Raw genomic sequence first — 21,782 nt, forward strand, 5'->3', positions numbered from 1 at the left:
GCTGTAGGACACGAAGTGGTTCTGACATGGCAGCAATGGAGAGGTCTTCCAAAACCACCACCAGCACAAAGGGCACCGCAGCTCAGTAAGTTTTCCAAACTAAGTGTTCATTTTCACTTCAGCAGCACGGGGACATTTGGGCTACGTTGAGAAGCTGCTGTCAGTCGTGCTGTGTCTCGGTGTGAACAGAAATGTGACCAAAGCAGGGATGTACACAGCCTGAGCGGTGCAGGTTGTCACCTCCAGACTTGGGCTGAATTATCTGAGGGCCTTTACTGCTTCTTGATCCTCACGCTCTGCTTCAAACGCCTTCTGCCTGCTGCAAAGAACAGAGATCAGTGAAGCTGTGCGTTGCCTTCAATGGTCCCTTGCAGCTCAAACAATTCTATGACCTACTGATAAACAGATGGAGCACACATGGAGTAAAGAACATAGCAGCAGCAGCTCCCCCCTCCTTTCTGCTTCTAAGTTTTGTCATGACAAGTGTTCATACAGGATAAAACCGACTTCTTAACGTTGTGAAAATAACAACTAGAACATCTCCCAGCACAGATCCTGGCTATTCAGACAGGAAAGCTTTGGTTTTCATTACCTTACTTGATCACTTTTCATCTTTGGTTTATGTGGACGAGAAATCAGCTCTTTCTGAAAAGACAAAGACCCTCTGATCATCATTAGTTCCTTCCACTTCTACCTGCTTCTACCAAATGTAATTCAGTTGTATTAGGTGGGATACATGGCCCTGCAGAGGGACAGAAGTTTAACCTTGAATGGGGTAAAACCTCACCCATCTCTGCTCTATGCTGTGTGAATCAGAGCTGAAGGAAACAATGGTGGGACAAACGTCACCCCTCAGAACGCAGCAAAGGGGCTGTGAGGATTCTTTCAGCAGATCCAAGCAAACCTGGGAGCTGCGCCGTAAGGATGCACACACCTCAAGGCACAGCTGGAGCACGGCCCGAAGGATCCAGACCAGGACCCAAAGGATCCAGAGCAGGACCCAAAGGAACCAGACCAGGACCCAAAGGAACCAGACCAGGACCCAAAGGAACCAGACGTACCGCAATCCTTTCTTCTCTCTGTTTCCTCAGCAAAGCCAGTATTTCTTCTTTCTTCTTGGCCTGAGAAGAAACATTTAGCAAAATGAGCTCAGAAAAAAAAGGAGCTAAAAGCACACGATGCTCCTGGTGTAAACCTGAAATTCTTCATTGAAGCTGAGAGTCAGCCTGAGTGTCTGGAGTTTTCAAGAGTAAGGCAATGCCAGGGCTTCCTATTTTAAATGGGTTACACGGATTTCTCAGATTTGCAGTGTTAAGAACTTTGAAATTTCATTGCTGACCACGAAATGCTCTACAAAGCCCATGAGAATGACTGATGTGCAGCTCAGCCCGGCGAAAGGAACGCTCTAAATACAACGGCTATCATTCAGCATGGATTTCCATCTTCTCATTGGATACCTGAAGCTCATAGCATGTCCCATACCAAAAAATAACATGGTATCATTGCAGAGTCAGGCCACGTTATTACGTATTCAATGCTAGTTGTCTTTGTTTCCACTAGTGTGCATTTGTGATACATACATGGGCTTTAATACATGGGTTAGAGTGATACGGCTTCAGTAAAAGGCTCCACCTACAGATCACATCGGTGACTGGGAAGCACACCCAGCTGTTGTCTGCACAACTGTTAGCCAGGACCAGGCTGCTTTTGGATCTGCCCTTCACGTCATTTCCAAAGTTCCAAAGCTCCACCAAGGGAGGCACAAAGATCAGGAATGGCGATGAGAAAAGGGTCGGGCGAGCAGCTCTTACCTGCTGACGGCGTTTGTCTTTTGCTTCAGCTTCCTGCACGCCGTGAGCTGCTGATGGGGTCCATCTGTGGGCTGGGATCTGCCCAGGGGACGGAGGTCCCTCACGGCACAGGTTGGTGGGACACAGGCAGGGCTCAAAGAGCGGCGGCAGCACGGCTGTGCTCCAGAAGATGCGGGCAAACTCCACATCAGCTGGGCTCGATCCAGCAAAGACGAGGGGCTCATCAGGCTCTGTGGGCCAGTGTGGGGCTGTGCTCTGATGGCCCCTCTCCATCTGGTGGCTCCAATCCCACCCCACAGCCTGAGTGCCAGGCACTGCTGTTCGGACTGATGATAAAAACATTTGTTTTGATTTAATTTGGGGCTGAATGACATTTCTTCAATACGCGAAGGCGGACGCAAAGTCTGGCAAGCCCAAGGCTGAGATGAGCACAGCCCACGTCTACGAATCTTGGGAAGAAGAAAAGACTTGCTTTGCTCAGAAGTGCTGGGGATGTCCTTGGGCACGATGAATTCCTGTGTGCCCCCCTGGGTTCCTCCCCAGCCTTTTCACCTGGCTGTGTGGTTAGTGATTGGTACTGGTGGCAATCAGCTAACTACACTGCCTAGTAACCAGGCTGATGGATGAGCTCCTCCCTTCCTCTTCCTACCTGTATGAAATTTGGGTTTTTCTAAAAAAGAAAACAAACAACACTCCTCCCTCCAATATTGCAGTAGTATTAAGTTTGTTTTTTCCCCCTTATTATCATTACTAAACGTTAAGCAAAGTGGTCAAAACCACGGGTAGCGTTCACTTAGCTTTATATTTAATCAGTGCTTAAAACCCTTTTGGCTTACTGGCTTGTTAAGTCAGACATGAAAGCTGAATGCAAATGGCTTTCTTTGCAGCTGACAGATCAGCTGAAGGCAGAACAGAACACATCCTCAGCCCATTCCTGGTGCACCAACAATCGAGTCTACAAAAAGTCTTCATGTGACTCGATGAGCTCAGCACAGCAGACAGCATTCTTGTCCCAGGAATGTCCCAAAGGATTTTAGCACCAATTTAGCACAGAATCATAAAACATTCCAAGTTGGAAAGGACCCATAAGGTTCACCCAGCCCAGCTCCCAGCTCCACACAGGACCACCCAAAAATCAGACCATACATCTAAGCAAATCTAATATTTCACTTGATATTGGCAACATATACCAATGTCTGTTGGGCAGCTAACATTACTGGCAATAAGGATGTAAACAAGGAAACATTGACCCTTTTTGCACTAGGAATAAGGATGCAGTGAGGCTGCAATGCAGGGTCCTGTGCCTTGTTTTGATGGCAGTGAATGTAGTGATTGTGGGGCACTGGGTACAATCAGCTAACTACACTGCCTACAAACCAAGCACTGCTCTCGGGATGGTGCTGTGGAATTCACACCTGGAAAAAGAAGAAAGCACTCCCAATAATATTAAAGTACTCCATGTGTTATTATAGCAACAGCCAGAAAACATTGGTCGTACCACCCTTAGTGCTATTTCACTAAATCCAGAGCTCTCTCTTTTCCCCAGAGATACAGGAACAGAGGCAGAGGTGATTGTCAGCCCCCACGCTGCTCAAACATTGCAGTGCTACCAAAGAAACAGGAAAATCTGGTCAGCAGAACATGGTGGAATGGGCAGAAAGTAGTTATAATTAATTGTGCCTCGTGTCTAATGTATGTGTATGCAACTAGTAATACCATAACATTATTTTATATAGATTTATCAGGCTGCTGCTAACTCAGCAATGAGACAGAGCCTGTAAGGTTACAGGGAGAACTTTGCCTGCAAATTAAACTTTTTTTTTTTTGCTAGCTTTCAACCATAACTGCCATACTGTTAAAATGCAGAAAAAAAGCATTCAGGACTTACCCTTAAGAAGCTTACCTTGTGGAAATCCTGCTAGGGGCTGAATTTGCAATAAAATGCTCAAAAAGAATTAACAGGAAGAGAAGAACAGCGAACTTCTTCTTTCCTTTCTTTCCATCCACCGGGCACCACTTTCCCAGGCAGCCATGGGATGGGACGGACCCTACAGGGGCACCTGGGTCCCCATCTCTCCCCACGGATGGCTGTGCTGGAGTGGCCCCAGCCGGGTGTGGGTCAGCCCTCTGTGTACATTCTGTCACCATGGGCACTCAGGGCTGGCGCCTGGAGGATGGACCCAGCCCTGAACCGACCGCACAGCTCTTGGGATGGGCAGCTTTGTTGCAGAAGAGGTTTCTATGGGCAAAGTCAATACGGAGCACGAGTTTCTGCCTTCTCTTGTGGACAAATGGCTGCGGGTTGGGCCGGAGCTGCAGCGGCTGTGATGCAGGTTTGATGCTCCATCACATCTCTCCGGTGATACTTGCAGCCTCAGGCTGCTTTTAAGTCAAAGAGGAGCTGAGGAGCCATAGGAGGAGGACAGAGCAGACAGACCCACAGCCCTGACAAAGCAGATGGAGAGGCCTTTTCTCTCAGATGTTTTCCCATCATGAAACAACTCACGCTCCTTGAACTTCCATCAGTAGTTGTGACTTCAGCTGCTCACCTGAAGGTGTCTGTAGTTGATCATCTACAGAAAGGAGGCAGCGTGGAGAAGGAAGGCTGCCAGCAGCAAGCTGCCCTCAGCTCTGCTGGTATCGATATGGAAAATGCAAATGCTTCTGCAGAGCTGGTCTGGTGCTCAGGGAAATGTTTGCTCTAGGTTTGGCCTGCAGTTACTAGAGAAACTGCATCTGACTCTTCCCTTCGCACCTCATGCCTAGGCTTGCCTGGTGACCAGGAGACCCGCAATGTAATCCAGCTAAGAATGCTCTGCTGAGTTCAGGCCTGACCTGAATTCCACTTCAAGCCTTTGGACGGATTTCCATTGATTTCAGTGAGCTCTGAATACAACCAGAGTTGGAGGCTGTGGATGCCCCATCCCTGCAGGCATTCGAGGCCAGGCTGGATGTGGCTCTGGGCAGCCTGGGCTGCTGGTTGGTGACTGCACACAGCAGGGTGTTGGAACTGGATGAGCACTGTGGGCCTTTGCAACCCAGGCCATTCTGTGCTCCGATTCCATGATCCCATGAATATCCAGGGATAATAAAGCAGTGTTTTCTAGTATTGTACTATTATAATTATTTTCTTCTTCTCAGTAACAATTAATGAACCCAGCAGCCCCCCTTAACCAAAGGCACCCATGTGTGCTCATTAATTTAACTCATCAAACAGAACTCCTGGCTGTTCATAACGCTTGTTGCAGAACTGCTGGGATGCCAACAGATCCAGCTTGGACACAGCTGGGAATGGGTGGGAGCACAACTGGTTGAGTTGCTTTACAGATCTCACATTGGGATGGAGGGCTCACATTTTCTCTTTGACTTCCTTTATTCTCCAAGCAGGAGACCCAAGGCTGTGTTTTCATGCATTCAGTGACAACTGACAACAGAACAAAGGATTTTAGTTTAATGATTGAGCCTAATTAAAAGAGACAGTTCTAGTCGTCAACGAAATGGGAGCTCAGAAATGCCCCCTGCCATTCTGGCTTCTCTGTCACTAACAGAAGTTCTGAATTCAGGAGTGACTGTAAAAACACCAAGTTAAAGCATTCTCATAGCCTTGCTTCTATGGCAGCATTAATAATTAGAGCCAGCCGGACAGGTTGCCGAGAACTTTGCTGAATTTTTCTTTCTTTTTCTTTCCCTGTCTGATGCACAAAGTTGGTGTAGTCCTGTTTGGCCCCTTGGCATGTAAGAAACAGCACTGATTGCATGAGCAGCCTGGTTTCTCAGGTGAAGGTTTGTTTACGGCTGGCTTACGGCACCTGTTAGCTATGGAACAATGAACTCAACATGCAGAGGTGTTGAAGGCATTCAGGCCTCTCTGGCCGTCCTTTGTGCCATCTGGTCACTTCTTTTAGCACAGAATTTCCCAACTCACAGGGCCTGCCTGAACAAGTTGGAGCTGGAGGAAGGAGGAAGGCAGGAGACCGCCTGCAAGCCATCCATGCGTTGCTCAGCCCCCAGCCAGCCCTGCGAGCGCTCACATTGCTCAGCTTCAACACCTGCAACCACATTGAGAAGCTGTTTAAGTGCTCAGCTCTTTTCACCTTCATTTGTCATTTTGACTGAATGCTTTCTGATATCCAGCATTGGTGGCACAAATTCCGCAGGCAGAAGGGGAAAAAGAGAACACATCAGCTTACTGCCTACAACTTTAAACAATGAAGCATAGAATCATGGACTCAGCAGGCTGGAAAAGACCTCGAAGATCATCCAGTACAACTGTCTGCCTACCACCAGTATTTTGAACTAAGCCAGGTCCCAGTGCCACGTCTGAATGCTTCCTGAACACCTCCAGGGAGCCCACCACCTCCCTGCAGCCCACTGCAGTGCCTGACCACTCTCTTGGTGAAGAAATATTTCCCAACATCCAACCTGAACCTCCCCTAGCACAGCTCAAGGCCCATAATGAAGCACTCACATTCCAGGAACTGGTTTGAACTCTTTAAAAGAGTCACTCACATCCTCTGTGAAATACCATAAAAACAACAACAAAAAAAGCCAATTAGGGTCATCAGAAGACATGAACATTGATAAATGCAGTCATCCAATCTTTAGAATAGAATCACAGAATCACCAAGGTTGGAAAAGACCTCCAAGATCACCCATCCCAACCACCCACCAACAGCTCTCACCAATCCACGTCCCTCAGCACATCTAAACGTTCCCTGAACACCTCCAGGGTTGGTGACTCCCCCACCTTCCCCGGCCACCAAACGTGAGGGCAAGGAGCAACGCTGCACAAACTCCACTAAAAGGAGTTTGTGACCACTCGTTAAGTTTACTCACTTCTGTATTAAACTGCTGTTTAACTAACAGGCTGATGGAGATGAAAATCCATTAAACGTACCTTAACAGAGGAAGCTGATACTGGGATAAAACCACCTAGAGTGGATGCAGCCTGGAGCCCCGCAGGTTGATCAGCTAATGGAGCACACCTGAATGCTGTTACAGCCCTCAGGGCCAGCTGGATATAAAACCTGAGCAAGATGTGGTGGTGCAATGGTGAGGGAAGGGTTAGGTATTTTTTGGGAGGAGTTTTCCTATGTTTTTCTTCTTCTTTTTTTTTTAATTAAAAAAAAAAAAGCAAGCAAAAGCTGTAGAGGTTTTTGTAGCATTAAATCTTTTTCTTTTGTGGCTATCTGAAGTTATACGTGAAATATATCTCAGGTTTTCAACAACTTTGGTCTGAAAAGGTAATGTTTGTGGTCTTTGTGGTGTGTGAAGCAGCTCTGTGAGCCCTGCTGGGTGTTGACTCAATGCATAAAGGCTGTTAAGGGCTAAGACCTTTTAAGCTTTTGCATTTTAACAAGTGCACTGTGAGTGCTCTCTAGGAATCTGTTGAGCTGGTGCAATACCCTGAACTGAAGTATCCTCTTATTTGGTAGTTCGGTTTATTTAAGCTTTATCTAATGGGTTATGGGTTTTAACATCTCTCCTTGGAACTCGATAGCACCTCAATGCCATTAAATTGATCCAGGGTAGTGTCTCATCTCTCCTGATGACTCTCCAACAGTTAAAGCGCTTGGATTTAAAATGAAGGATGAAATTGCTGCTACTGTCTTCTTCATCACGAGGCTGATAAAAAGGGAAGACAAGCTGAGCAAGCATAAAATAGAGAGATTTGCAGCTAAGCTGACGACACTGCTGTTTGAAAAGTACAAGAACCACTGGTACTTGGACAATCCATCCCGAGGACAGGCCTTCAGGTAAGAGGGCCTTTAAGGAAAGGGGAGAGGACCTGACTTCTTGAGTCCTGGACAGGTGGCCTTAAACTGAGTTCTATATTAAATTAAGCTTCTGAAAATGGTGGACTTGCTGGCTAACTTTCTGATGTTCTCTATAAATGAGAGTTTGCACCCCCAGGCCAGCTGTGTCGAGGTGAAATATGGTGGACTTAATCCTATTTCTTGGAGCAGAACTGCAAAGTGGCAGTGAAGTCTAATGTTCTGCCTGCACTTGTGTTCTCCCCAGGTGCATAAGGATAAACAAGCATCAGGCAAGAGATCCGCTGCTGGAGCAAGCTTGTGTGGAGAGCAATGTGGACTTCAACAAGCTTGGTTTGCCGAAAGAGATGACGCTGTGGGTTGATCCATTTGAAGTGTGTTGCAGGTGAGTTAACCTGTGACTCGCACCATCATCTGCCAGGTGTTCTGTGGAACCTCATCCTCTCCAAGCCCGTTAGTAGAGACTGAGGTTGTGCTTCCTTGGTAGCGTCAGGTGAGTCATGTCCACACCGCTGCTCCAGAGCTGTGTGGCACAAACGCGGTTGCTTCCAGGTATGGAGAGAAGAACCGGCCGTTCACAGTTGCTCACTTTGAAGGAGAGGAGAACCCAGAGCTTTCGCAGCAGATCAACCACGCTGTTGACAGAGCAGCTCTGGATTATCCTTCCGGCACCTCTTCGGATGAGGAGAGCTTCAACAGGGAACCGAAGGCCATCCCTACTGTCAGCAATCCCAACAGCGTCTACCAGGTAAGTGTGACTGTCCCTGCTGGTGAAGGCCACCATCTGTGTCCTGGAGGCTCCTTCACAGAGGTGTGATAGATGACAGCTGTTGGCCAGACTTAGCTCCCTTTTCTTGCCCAGACACATCTTAATGCTGTCTCATTTCTTGCTGTCTAGTTTGACTACTGCAAGACACCCATACAGTCCTGGTCTCAGTATCTTCATAGGAAGACACACACGAGTGGCTCATCCTATGCCCAGCACAGGGCTTTCAAAGCCTTCAGGCCAGCTGTTGCTTTCCCAGGACCACGTGTTGACAGATACCACTGGATCAACACCAAGCGGTAGATCCGTGGCTGTCTCTGTTCCAAGAGCCTCTAACACTCAGCTGTGCTGTGGGATGAAGGCTGGTGCTGCAGAGCTTCATGAGAAGAGAATGTGTTTACTGTCTGTTCCCTATCCTCTTACTCTGTGCTATTGAAACTCTGGGTTTTTAAATAACATTTTAATATTTTAACAATGTTAACAAGACTGAAAATTAATGTGAGATGCTACTTGTAAGCTAAAAAGGAAATGCCTATATATCAATAAATCTAATCATGTTTTCTTTTAAAAAGCTGTCCAATCCCCTCTTGGTGCCTGAAGGGAGTTCAAAAAAAGCTGTTTGGTCAAAACACGAGTCAAGGAAGACTGATAACAAATAAATACATCCTTATAGCTGGGGATGAGCAGACCTTCTGCTTCCTTCTGGCCAAGGTAGCAAGGGCAGCAGCGTTAGTTGCACTGGGAGCAAAATGTCTGCACCTCACTGTGTGTGAAGCTCTGCTGTGTGCAGCTGTGAAGGATGCTCCTGTGGCTCCATCTGGGCTTCTGGTTCCTAGCCTGTAGCTCACCTATCAGAAGAAGCCAGCCTATGGACAGGAGAGGGATGGATAGATGATGGTGTAGCTCTCCCAGCTGTGAGCAGCACAGCAAACATCACCTTCTCGATGGATGGAATATTTATCAAAGGATGCCTGTTCTGCAGTGCTGTGTCCCCCAGGAAGCTTTTCCTAAACCACGTGAGTCACTTTAGCTGTCTTCTCACTCAGTCAGAACTCTGGAGAGATGAAGACTGCTTTCAGTAAGAAAGGGCTTGTTGGAACACTACTGGGCTTCTGAGCTGTGCTCCAGGATGCTTTATTTAACTCAGTCCTGGCAGCCACTCAACACGATGGCTTTGCTCTGACTTTCCTACTGACTTGTCTCCTAGTCCAACACTTCCTGCTCCTTAAACTGGGCCACGAGGGTAAAAGCAATGGTGGTAGCTTGTCCTGCTGCTTAATCTCTTGAAAATGCTCAGCAAGCTTGTTGTTAAAATAGCTCATGCAGATACATATGACTGCTAACTGCAGTCATTTCTTCTTGCTGTAATCCTCCTTTGCTACCTAGTAAGCAGTGATGGAAATGACTGATGTGCAGTCCTGAAAGAGAGGCTTTGTAAAAGAAGACAACCAGGAGCCATTTCGAGCCTCGAGGGCTGCCTGTATAAATCAAGTCAAATAAGTGATTAAAATTATAAGTGTAGATTTCAGGTAACTTCATAGTTGGTGTTTAATTAAAACACACAACACGTTTGTATTAAGCCACAGTTACTCAAACTGGATCCTCTCTTAACTTTTGAATACAGTGTGGATGGTGATAACTAACAAGGTTGAGTTCTCTGTTCCTCTTAAGTAAGGTAATGTCTGTCATGCTTCACCACAACTTGCTGTCTGTCTTCAGAAAAAAAATCACATTGGAGTCAAACTTGGCATTAATAGGGTTTAGTAGATAAAAAAAAAAAAAAAAAAAACAATTTTGCTCATACTATAGAGGCTTTCCTTCTTAAAACACTTTGTTTTGAAGTTGGCTCTGTGCAAATGCTGTGATCTGTATGGCACTGAATAAACTGAATAAAGGAGAAGATGTGAGGTGGGAGGCTTCTTCGTCCCTGAGAGTCAGCAGTAGTGCTTCCAACTAATTCTGCAGCTTTGATGACGGTGCTTTGTCCTCCAGCAGCATAATCCATCTATTTTAATCTGTTTTTTCTCTCCTAGTGAGATCTCAGTGTAGGGTGAAGATAACAGAATGTGTGCATAATTTATGAAGCAGTGATAACCCACCCACTTCTCAGTGTTGAATGATTCAGCTGCATTAATGTGAGGATACTCAGTGGGTTCTGACATCATTTAAAGTTCATAGATTCTGGTGTGCTGTTTCTTCCTACTTGTTACCTAAACCAGAGGCTGCAGGGGCAGAAGAGGTGATGATCAGTGAATAAGAAATGTTGTCTTTCACACTTTGACTCATGATTTTGCCTAATAAAATGACAATACAATATTCTCATGTAAAGCCTGGGACCAAAAGCAGCTGACCAAGTTGTCTTCTGAGGATCATTAAAGCTTTTTGTTTTGGGCTATTTTTTCTTCTAATGCCTTTATTTGCTTTACCAACTGGTCTTTCTCTGAAGTAGTTAATCCAAGGTAAAAGCAAATGTTTGTGAAAGATGGTGTTCATTCTCTATGGTATCTTTTCCATTAATGCATCTACTTAATCCTCAAGTTCTGCAGGAGATAAGTACAGATTTCTTCTTCTGAGTTAAAGGCATTGAGTGCTTAAAATCAGCCAGTAGAAGTGCTGATGTTACTGACAGCAGTAGGCTTTTCATGAGACCAAGCTAGACTAATTTCTCTGAAATGTGACTTCTGTTATCCAGAAGGTGGTGATATTTTAGGGAGAAGCAGTCAGTCTGACATACTCAGGCAGCAGATCTGACCTGCTCTTCATGCAACCTGCCCAGATGTAGCAGGTTGTGAAGACTGGCTTTGTAGTGTAAAGTGAGGTCACCGTGAGAAGGTGTCACGATTTGCTTTGTATTCAGCTACACCATCACAAATCACATCCTCCACCCAAAGCTGCCCTTCTTACAGCTGCCTAAGGCATGAAGGAAATGCTTTTTTCTCTTCTCAAACAAGCTGTTACTTGGTGGCTCCTCAAACTTGTCATTCAGTAAGCACAAAACGCAGAGAGCAGATCAGTGTTAACTTTAAAGGCCTTTAATAGACTCTTTACATACATTTTTCAGAGTACTGCTTTTTATGCTGTGATTTGTATGAGGCCAAATAATTTTTTTCTGATACAAGGGTCTTTTTTTCCAGGTAAAAATGGTAGCTTGTGCTACTATTGAGGCTGTTAGATTTGAAACGGGTGTTTGTTGGGAATTGATGGCTGCAAATGTGGGAGGAACAATATCTATAAGCAGCTTTTAATTGCCATTTTGTAATGAAGTATGTATAAAAAGAAGAGCTTTCAACCAGACCAGGACTCAGTCTGTTTTATTATCTTCTCAAAGGCTTCAATTTCTGTGAAATTTTTCCCTTTCACCTCAAAAAGTTGGGAGATCAGACTTATTTCTTCCTTGGAGAACGGCTCTTCCTTCAGCAACATCTGAGTTATCCCAGAGGATTTATTACCTTGGAGAACTGCTGACAGCTGGAGTCTGAGAGAAAACATCTCAGCAAGGCAAGTCTTCAGTGCCTAGAAAGAGAGAGAAACAGCTTTGAATACCTGGAAGCAGTTGAACATGACATTTAAAACTACCCACTGACCAGAGATTAGTAGGGATGATGGGTAGAGCAAGTCAAACAAAAGCTTCCCTTGATATCCTAATAATCACCCCCAAAACATTACTGGTCTCATTTGATGTTGCCCACAAATCCGCTCAGTGGTGTGGTTAACATGCAGCTGTTCAAGACAGAAGCAGGATGAGGACGTGGTACCCAGCACCAGTAGGAGCTGGGCTATTTCTGCTGTTTGGCCCCTGGCAATGGAGGTCGTTCCTGACAATCCTGAGGAAAATCACCACTTAAAAAAGGCAGATTTTGGCAGGGGCCTAAAATCACTTTGTGCACAGTAGGGATATCTCTGAGGAAAAAGGTGACTGTGCATCTCCTGCAATAGAAAGTGCACTGTTTTGAAGGCTGGATGGAAAGGGCTGCCTTGTATTGATTGAGAAGTTAGGGGAAGAACACTGCTGTTCCATATTTATTTCTCAATAAATCCATATGTACATATCTGGTATATGTTTTCCAAATACAACGTAATTACATTTGGAGCACACAGAGCTACCTGATGAAAAAGCCTCAGAAAGGTTGGGTTGGCGTCTTGGCTGAAGTCAGCAGCAGCGATGTGAGCAAAGCAGCGCACAAGGAGCAGGAGGAAGCTTCCCACAGAACCCAGACAATCCCTCAGGATGAACAGTTTGTTCTTTGAAGTCTGAAAAAGAACAAATACCCTGAGCTGAGCACAGCCAATGGGCAGCTGAAGAGAGAGAATTCTGCCACTGGTTTGGTTTTACATGGGGAATATCCATATAACAAACAACACAGCACTGTCATAAGGCTTCAATTTGGGACACCTTCTTATGTGTGAAATCTAAAGCCTTCTCACACTGTGTTTCCAGACAGTTGTATCTCCGTGTATCATGAACTTTACAAAGCTTTTCTCTCTAATACTTCACTTTTAGAATACAGAATCTATTTTGTGTGTCTGGTTATAGCAAGTAAAATGCTGATAAATTGTTCACTTCTATAAAAGGTGACCTACAGAAAATTCAGTAATTTGAACATGAGAGACTGGATGAGCACAATAAAATGCTCTGGGTACGACCCCACATCAGCCCCTTTTTAAATCTCTGTATTCTACAGTGCTCTATTAAGTTCACATTCAGAGAAATCCAGAGCATGCCATTAACCTTGAAGGGTCTTACATCAAACATATAATGATTTAAAAACATGAAACCTTCCTGCAGTTCACCTCCTAGGTCCATAACTTAATGCATGTAAAAGTATTACACAGGCTGGTTAGATGTGAAGTTGGCAAACCTGATAAAAGAACGAGTTCCTGAAGGCATTGCCTGCAGCACTGCAGGGAGGAATACTGGAGGCAACACACAGCTTAACTTCTGGAGCCTGCAAAGGGAAGGCAAATTGCTTCTGTAAAACCTGTGCATGCACATCAGACCTGCAAAGTACGAGGGGTTATGGGATGTGAATTCCTTTAAATGTCACCTTTGATTTGCAGTGGGTACACAGAGCCAACAAATACCACAGGGCAATGGGAACTGTTTAAAAAACCCTCACGTGTTGCAGCAATTCATCTTGCCAGTTTTCTAATGAAATAAATTAAAGTGAGCTCTTGTCCCAGAGCCCTGACTGGAGGCATCACTATTGGTATTTATTTTATATTTCTATGAAGGACCCTGGACAGTCTGCCTTGGATGAAGCCTTGCTGTGCTACGAACTGTAACATGAAAATAAGAAATGCCTTGCTCCAAATTATAAAAGAAATGTGCTTTATCCTAATGCCATTCAGTATGCAACAATGAGGTAATGCAAGGTCTGGGTGAGGTGCACAGCAGGGATTGCACAGCAAATACAAGAACTGACCGTGGATCTTGGGCAACAGAAATTTGATCTCAGAACAGTCCTACATCACTGTGGGAAAACACAAATTCTACCTCCTGCTGTTGGCAGATTAGTCTTTTTCAACTTGATTTTGCTTTATAATGGGCAGACGCTTTGCAGCTTGTTGGCTGAAGGACTGTTTAGATAACTGTTCTTTCTGAGCTGATTACCGAATACCAGCAGCTCACAAACTTACATCGATGTGAAGGCTGAGAAACTGCAGCAGGGAGATGCCGTACTGATATGTGACAAACTCCCTCGTGGACAGGGCTGCAGAATCCACTACTATTAGCTCTCCTTCTTGACTGGAGAAGGCATCTTGTTTACTCTGAGAAGAACTTGCTGTTTCTACAAAGAACAACAGAATATTGTTAAATTAATTCTTTTTGTTTCATGTGTCTTCATTTCACTGCATTTCTCACCTCCTAACATTTTTGTCATTCTTCATATAAAACCAAGGCTGCTGATGAATTATCAGTTCTTTCAAGAGTGCAGAGCTCAGTGTTCGTGGGCAACCCCCAGAACTTCATTCTTCCTACACATTTCAAGTAAGGCCTAGAAAGGTGATGACTTGTGTACCTCAGGCTCGATCGACAGCCAAGTTGGTGTGATTCTGTATTCTGAGTCTGTCCTCCATTGTTACAGTGCTTCCTCCAAAGAGGACAGTGAATTAAAGTTGTCTGCTCTGCAAGATCTTGTAACAGTAAAAACAACCACAGGCTGCCTGAATGATGAAACAAACACCTGAACTGGAAATGCAGCAATAATCCTGTCTTCATCTCTGGTGGAAATAGCCAAAGTTGCACATGTTAAAATACTTCTGCTGAAAAGAAAATCAATACTGCTTCAAAAAAGAATGCTGTTTCATTTTGTGTGCCAATTACTTTATTGCAATCTCATCTAAAATAACCACAGATTAGTTCTAAAGTGCTGATGAATCTGTCTGGTATTAGATATGGAGGCTGCTGGCCCTGCATGTGGCAGGGGGTTGAGGTTTGATGATCCTTGAGATCCCTTCCAACCCAAGCCATTCTATTCTGCAGGCTTCCCAATGTAGCTAAAATCACCAATACTTTCTAGAGTGATGAAAAATGGTAAAAGCAGTAGTGAAATGACTGTTACTTTAGCACAGATTCACTGAAGTATCTGACAGCTGCTGCCAGAAAGGAGAATCTCTCTTTCTAGCCTTTAAAGTTGAAAGGTTCCAACACGTTTTTAAAGGCCAGAGTAAAACAAGGCAACTGACAGGACCTTCAACTCCTCTCTCACCAGGTGTCTCAGATGATACGTAACTTCTGCTGTCTTCCTCCAGCATCTGAACCATAGACTTGAGCAGTGGCATCACACTGTGGTCGATGGCCTTGCCTGCACTGTGTGAGATCCCACTGCTGCCATAGTAGCTGGCTGTCTCATAGTTTTCAAAACAGCGTGGTGATCCACAGAAAAGCATCTGAAACATCACAAGACAATACATGTAACCTGTGTTATACACGTGTTGAAAATCTCATTGGAAAAGCATCCTGGCCCTCTTTGCCTTCTGCTGAAAACCTCAAATTGTTGGTTCAGACATCCCACGCTGACTGACGGGTGACTCAATAGGATTCTACAAGGAGCCTGTCTCAGCAGCCTCAAGTCTTTTCCAGTGGTTACAATCTTGGAGCACCCAGCTCTGATTTTTCTGCATCCTTCAAGCTGCTGCAGATGTTGTAAGACGAATGATTGGAACTGAATTGCTTGCATTTAATATCCTCAGCTTCTCTGGAATCCACTTGTGTCATACATGTAATAAAAAGCTTTCTGCTCAACGTTCTGGTCTAATAGTTCTATCTCAATTATATTAATAAGCTGAAATTCAGTCAGTGGTTATTGTCTCATGGGGATGGAAGAGTAGAAGAGGAAGACAGAGCAAAGGGAAGAAAATCAGGGAAGACTGGTAATTTTATGCTTTTTAATATCAGAAGGCCAAAACAGAATATGGAATCCAGTTAATATGAAGAGCAGATTCTGAGCTTATTGACTTAATGGGAAGACTCTCTTCTCAAGAGGACGCAGGTCTACGATTCATGAGACACCACAGGTCAAAGGATGGATGTGAAAGGTCCCTTTAAGAGAGGGGACCTTGGGGGCTTTTTTACTCAAGCGTATTTGAAAATCATTTTTGCACTCTCAGGGATTTTTCTCAGAACATGGCAGCTGTTCATGCTTTTGCTAGAAAGTAAGTAGCATGACTGCTTTTCATTGGCCTGCGAAAGAGGTCAGTACCTTTGCCTGCTGCGTTTGGATATCTGACAAGTCCCTCAAAAGTTCCAGCTTAGTGTATGCAGTCTCCACGTTAGCTTGTTGTTTCAGCATGCATTCCTGAAATTCAGAGGCTAGAGCGACTATAACCTGGAAGAAATGAGACAAATCAGAGTACTTCAAGTCCCAGCTTTCATTTTCTGTTGCATACTGAGGCTGCAAAGCTGGTGTGACAGCTACATGGCACTGGTGTCTGGGTAGTCATCACAGAACAGTCAGAAACCTACAGCTGATGACAGGAAGGGCCAAAAGCTCCACCCTAAAGGTAATAGTTCAAAAAGGGAGGATTTAAGAGAAACAGTGGAGGAAATAAATGGGACAGTGTGACCCCGGGGTGCTTCTCAAGGGTTAACAAGTCCTCTGACCCCAGGACGTTCAGCCTAAGCCAGCAGTGACCTCACCTGTCTGAGCATCACATTGGGTGCTGTTTCTGTACTTGACCTGCATCCCCTCTGCTTCTCTCTCTGTGCAATCTGCACACATATTCTCTTTTCTTCTTCTTGTATCTTCTTAACAAACTGCATCAGCTTTTCCAGTGCCTTTCTGATCTCCAGCAGAACCTGTATTTCCTGTTCTTTTTCATCTCTGTCAGCTGTAAGCAGCAAATATTAGAAGTGCCCATCTGATAATGGAAATTCACAGAGCAAACCTGAAATGATACGCTTCCTAAATATGTTTCACCACATCCCTGCTCTTTATCTTTTAGAACAGAATAACCAGATCCTGTATCTTGCTTCATGGGGGCATGAGTAGTTTCCCAAGTTTAAGCTAACATGCTGGGAGGGAGCAAACATCACACACCCTGCTTCCCCTCTTGTCAGTTTGTAGCTAACATTTCATACCTTTGAATAGTAAGGGTAATGCAGTGCCCAGCTGGCTGCTGAAATACTTTGAAGCTCTTCTCTCAGCTTCTTGCAGAGAGGACCCTTCAAGAAAATGACACATTTCCTCCATGTCTTTCACTTCCCCCCTGTATTTTATCTGTAAGAAATGAGAGAGAGCACTTCAAGATAACCTTGCAAACTCGTACAACAGAGACTTCTTTTGAAGCTCTTTCCTTTGACAGATGAAAGCAAGAGACTGGCTAATTTGATCGCAGCTTTTTCCTGGCCTTTTTAAAAATTTTACTTTATTGTGCAGACCTTGAATGCAGCTCATCTGTTTCTGATACCACTAAGAACAGTTGTCCCTGCTGTGCACAGACACATCGTGGCTTTGAACCAGTGCCTGCTCTATGATGAGACTACACACCAAACTTCGAAGGTGGGACAGGCTGCAGTGAAGTAACAACACATCCACTCACATTTTGGATTTGCACCATATTGAGAGGGGAAGTAATGTGAACTCAGATCAGCACCATCCTGGGTGCAGCACCAGAAATCCTTCAACTGGATGCCTGTGGGCAATCCTTTGTAAAGAACTTTACAGAAGCCAGCTGCAAAAACAATGCACACACCTTCTGTGCCTTTCCCTCCTTTGCAGCATCAAGGACATGAAGAAATAGAGAACTCAGTTCCTTCAGGAGCCCTTCTTCCTTTTTTATTCTGCAGTGCCAGTATATTTGCCTTGAATTTATTTCCTTCTCTAGGAGGTCCAGCTGAAATGGAATGACAGAAAAAAAATAGCTTACATTTGCAGGAAGGTGAAAGATTACAAACTTAATTGAACCTTACTTATGAAATGTTCATTCAGTGCTTTCAACTGCAGCACGTATCCAAATTTGCTGTCACAGGGGGATGAGAAATTTGCAGTCCTGAATCCGTAGGACATAGAAGAGGAGGTATGAAGAGCAGCAGCAGAAGATACAGGTAGAAGAGAGAGAAAAATAGATAATGAAAAGAAGAGGCAAGTAAAATGACATGGATATACTTCAGTTCATCTTGTACTGTGAGAAAATATTATTTGTGGGGCATAGGAAGAGCTGAAATTGCCTAACAGCAGTGGAAAATCATAAGCAAAGAGTTTTTGGAAGTTATCAAAGCTGAGCAGTAATTACCAGCTCCGAATCCGTGGCTCTTGGCAAAGCTCTGAGGGACTGAACAACAGGGATGACGTTGTGTGTCTGGGGGTGGGTCTGAGCACCGATAACAGGCCCCACTTCACCTGTCACTGGACTTATGGTTCTGGCACCAATAGCGATAGGGACGAGGCCTGTGGGCAAAGAAAGATCAGATTTAATCCTTACAATGCGCACCATGAATACAGCTGTTCCAGCTGCAACCTTAATGATCACGTTTTTTAATGGCTGAAAGCTGCAGTGTGATTTGGGCTCAGCCCTGGCTCCTATCCACCATTTTTCTGGCTCTGCCCGTTTTGAATGTCACACCATGCACACTGATATTTTCCACTCATTGCTGAGACATTAACTGATCTGCTCTGGTAGGGTGATTTCTTGGCTCTGAAAGTAATATGAATAGAGGTGATGACAGAGAAGTCCTTTCCTCTTTACTGTTAAAATAACCACATTCAGTTTCCCATTCTACCTTTTCCATTTCCATCTTCCATGGTCCCTGCGAGTGGGGAAGGCTGCCTGCTATTCCAGTCAAAGTCTATGCCCAGGATTGGCACCATCAAACTGGACCCACCGGGATCTGGGATTTTCATTCCAAACACTGCAGGGATCCACATCTCCGTGCCCGGATATTTGATCATACCTAGTTTGTCCCCCAAAAGAGAAGATGAGAAACGTAAAATATCAGACTGATGTTTTGTGATGGAAGGACCTCCACAGGCTGACAAATGCAGGATGGACGCTGTTCCTTCTGCTCCAGCTTCCAAATAATGTTGGCTGAGCTCATCATAGTATTTGTGGCTTGGGGTTGGAACTTGATGGTCCTTGGGGAACCCTTTCAACCCAAGCCATTCTGTGAGTCTATGATTTGCTTAAGAAAAGCTATTTTGACAAAAACCTTGCAAAGGTTTTAACTACTAATGTTTTGCCAAATCCTGTGATGGAAACATGTTCATTACTGTAGCCATAATTGTAATGACACCCCTTTACTCTTTACCAGACTGTTGTACACCTACCCAGATTCCCACCATTACTCTTGACCTTTGAAGCTATTTCTTGTTTTTTCTTGAGGCTTTTCAAGCAGTGCATTGCATGATAAAATCTAGCAGTGAAAGACTTCTTCATATCTTCCACTGAAGCCTTTAGCACTGCCAATCTGTCTGCTGCTAGACAGCTATCTTCCAAAACTGATGCCTTAAGCTTCTTTAGAGCATCCACCACACGACTTTGGGACAGCAGCCACTCGGCTTCCAGCACTGCTTGGTAACTGCCACCGTGGGGCAGCACCTTGTCCTGCTGCAGGTGAGCTCCCTGTACTCGGGCAAGTTTCCCACTCAGAGGCTCAATGAAGGAATCTCCAAGAAGCATTAGGTTCCCAGAAGGATCCGTCAGCCCACCTAGAGGTATAACTTCTCCTGTAATTGAGAAACAGGAAATAAGGAGTCAGGACATCACCTGGGATCACCTGGTCGTGACAGTCTGGTCTTTCCACTCAGAAAAAGGTGCAAGAAAGCAGTAACAGATCTAATGAGATGGGAGAAAATAAAGCAAAAACATTTGTGACGCTGATTACAAAATCATTTGCCCACAAAATGTTTTTAAATGAAGTATCCTAGCTTCTACTTTAGAAGGTTAAGATTCCCCCTCCTTTGTCTGTGCGTAGTGTATCTTCTGCAGTGAATTATAAAGAATAGATGTATGTACAGAACTTCAGCCACCTTAGCCCCTAAATTATGTATTTCTTACTGCTTTTGTTATTTTAACAGAGCAGCTGGACCATCTCTGAGTCAAATCACAGAATGGATTTGATCAAATCAGGGATTGGAAGGGACCTCAAATGATCATCTAGTCCAGATCAACTTCAGTCTCTTGTGTCATAGCCACACTCATTAATGTAGTACCTCAAATGTCTCTCATAGTTTCAGCAGTTTTACTGACTTTTAAAGTGATAAAATACAACTACAGAAAAGAGAAAGTTTTCTTTAAGTAGAGACTAAGGTGTGGAGTTGTCCTGACAGGACAAGGCAAAGGTGGAAGGAGAAAGTGACGGCTTTAGGCTCCCTCTGTTCCATGCCTGTAGGCAGCGTGTTAAGAGCAGGCTGAATGCACAGTGCATACCTCATCCACCAGTTCACAAAGAATTCACCTACCAGTGTCACCATCCAAACCAACCCCGAGGATCGGAACAATCTTGCCTCCCTCTGGCTCTGTCATAGGACCCCCGATCTCCAGCGGTGTCAGTGTGCTGGTGATGGGGTTGAGGTACGTCCCACCAACAGCCAGCTTTTGCCCAGTGTGAGGATGGATCGTAACCCCAAGCACTGGTACTTCTATTTCTGTCACTGGATCTGCCATGAGTCCTCCAAGACCAAATATGCTTTCAGGACACAGGACTGGAAGTTTTGTCTTCACAGGTAAGCCAGTGTCAGGACAAACTGGGTAAGGAATGTAAGGAAATATGGGCACTTCAGGCTTCTGACGCTCACCTACACGTAAAACCAGAAGAAATCCAGCATGGTTATGCTAATGCTAAAGGCAAGGAGGCATTAAAGTTCAGAATAGAGTCTATGGAGCTTTCAGAGAGTGCTCATACTAAAGGCTTGCAATGCTTAGGCCCAGAGTTAAACGAATGACTGTAAGCCCTCTGTAGCAGCTTGATGGTTGTTTTGTTGATTGTTTTTAGACTTAATTTGTACTTTGGCCTTTTCCTTAGAGTGAGGCATATAATGGCTCTTATGGTTTAAAGTGCAGATAGACAGAAATATGTCGGAAATAAAGAATACTTCAATACTTTACTGTATATAAACCTTGTAACACCTAATACTTCTTATTCACGTTGAGTCTTGTATTTAGATGAAGAAAAATATCTTCCAGCGCCATTCTACAGAGAAGTTTTCTCAGATTTTCTTTAGTTTCAGATTTTGTTAAGGTTAAAATACATGCAAGTGTACCAAGGCGTTTCGTGTTGGCTTTTTTCTTTCTTTTACACCATTAAAACCGTATTCCACAAATAAGCAACTGAACCGATCGATTATTTCATAGTAACTCTTACCTGAAGCAGAATCAACAGTACAGACCAGCCCAGATCTGATGGGATCATAACCGACGTTGCCCGCTATGTGAAGCACCTTCCCAGTGCCTGGGTGCAGGAAATGGTTGCTGGGTATTGGCCCAGAGCACTGGCTGCCCAGCAGCACGGCACAGTGCGGGCTGGGAATTAACAGCCCAGTGACAGCATCCACTGAGACAACATCAGGTGCTCGGGCAGTGCCGTCTGGGTCTAAGAGCAATGCAAAAATAGGAGGGGAAGAAAACAGCAGCCTGTTATCCTCTCAGAAATCCACTCTTTTTGACAAACAATGCAGAAGAAAGTTCTACCCATGACTTTGCTTTTGGAGCACCCCCTCTATTCACGAGTTGTTAGTGAGAACTCCATGAGGACACTTTCAAAGCACATCTCTCTTCACTTTGCTGTTGGTGCTTTTGTCACCTATTTATGAAAGCATCAAAAGGAGCAGATGTGCACCTTCCTTGCATTCTAGCATCATTTTGAAAAGCATTTCTAGAGGTTGTAGTTACCCACAAGCTCCTGTTTGGTAAGGATCCTGGCTTTAGCTTTGTTAAGAAGGTGAGCTCCTGTTCCTTCACCCAGCACTCCCCATGCTTTGAGGCGGTGGCTCT

The 21,782-nt window shown here is 44.7% G+C and overlaps 3 protein-coding genes across 3 annotated transcripts in view; 1 reads left to right on the forward strand and 2 right to left on the reverse strand.

The window, feature by feature from the left end:
• Positions 1–258: 258 nt before the first annotated feature.
• On the reverse strand, positions 259–2,084 carry HOATZ (HOATZ cilia and flagella associated protein; the record flags this gene model as incomplete). Its single annotated transcript, XM_079545853.1, has 4 exons — positions 259–319; positions 593–645; positions 1,062–1,121; positions 1,812–2,084. 4 exons carry the CDS (start codon positions 2,082–2,084, stop codon positions 259–261), a joined length of 447 nt encoding a protein of 148 aa, XP_079401979.1.
• Positions 2,085–7,385: 5,301 nt separating this feature from the next.
• BTG4 (BTG anti-proliferation factor 4) lies at positions 7,386–8,654 on the forward strand (the record flags this gene model as incomplete). Its single annotated transcript, XM_079545883.1, has 4 exons — positions 7,386–7,567; positions 7,833–7,970; positions 8,138–8,333; positions 8,484–8,654. Exons 1-4 carry the CDS (start codon positions 7,395–7,397, stop codon positions 8,652–8,654), a joined length of 678 nt encoding a protein of 225 aa, XP_079402009.1. The 5' UTR covers positions 7,386–7,394.
• A 5,322-nt stretch (positions 8,655–13,976) lies between these two features.
• Positions 13,977–21,782, reverse strand: part of LOC306954695 (uncharacterized protein) — a gene marked incomplete at both ends in the record, with an annotated part of 36,303 nt that continues 28,497 nt past the window's right edge. The window contains 7 exons of the mRNA XM_079545855.1: positions 13,977–14,140; positions 15,062–15,242; positions 16,055–16,180; positions 18,087–18,241; positions 19,118–19,516; positions 20,252–20,449; positions 21,154–21,240. Coding sequence (XP_079401981.1) covers positions 13,977–14,140; positions 15,062–15,242; positions 16,055–16,180; positions 18,087–18,241; positions 19,118–19,516; positions 20,252–20,449; positions 21,154–21,240 — 1,310 coding nt within the window. The remainder of the gene's footprint in view (positions 14,141–15,061; positions 15,243–16,054; positions 16,181–18,086; positions 18,242–19,117; positions 19,517–20,251; positions 20,450–21,153; positions 21,241–21,782) is intronic.

The sequence above is a fragment of the Tetrao urogallus genome (assembly GCF_951394365.1).
Source record: "Tetrao urogallus genome assembly, chromosome: 22".
Taxonomy (NCBI): Eukaryota; Metazoa; Chordata; class Aves; order Galliformes; family Phasianidae; genus Tetrao; species Tetrao urogallus.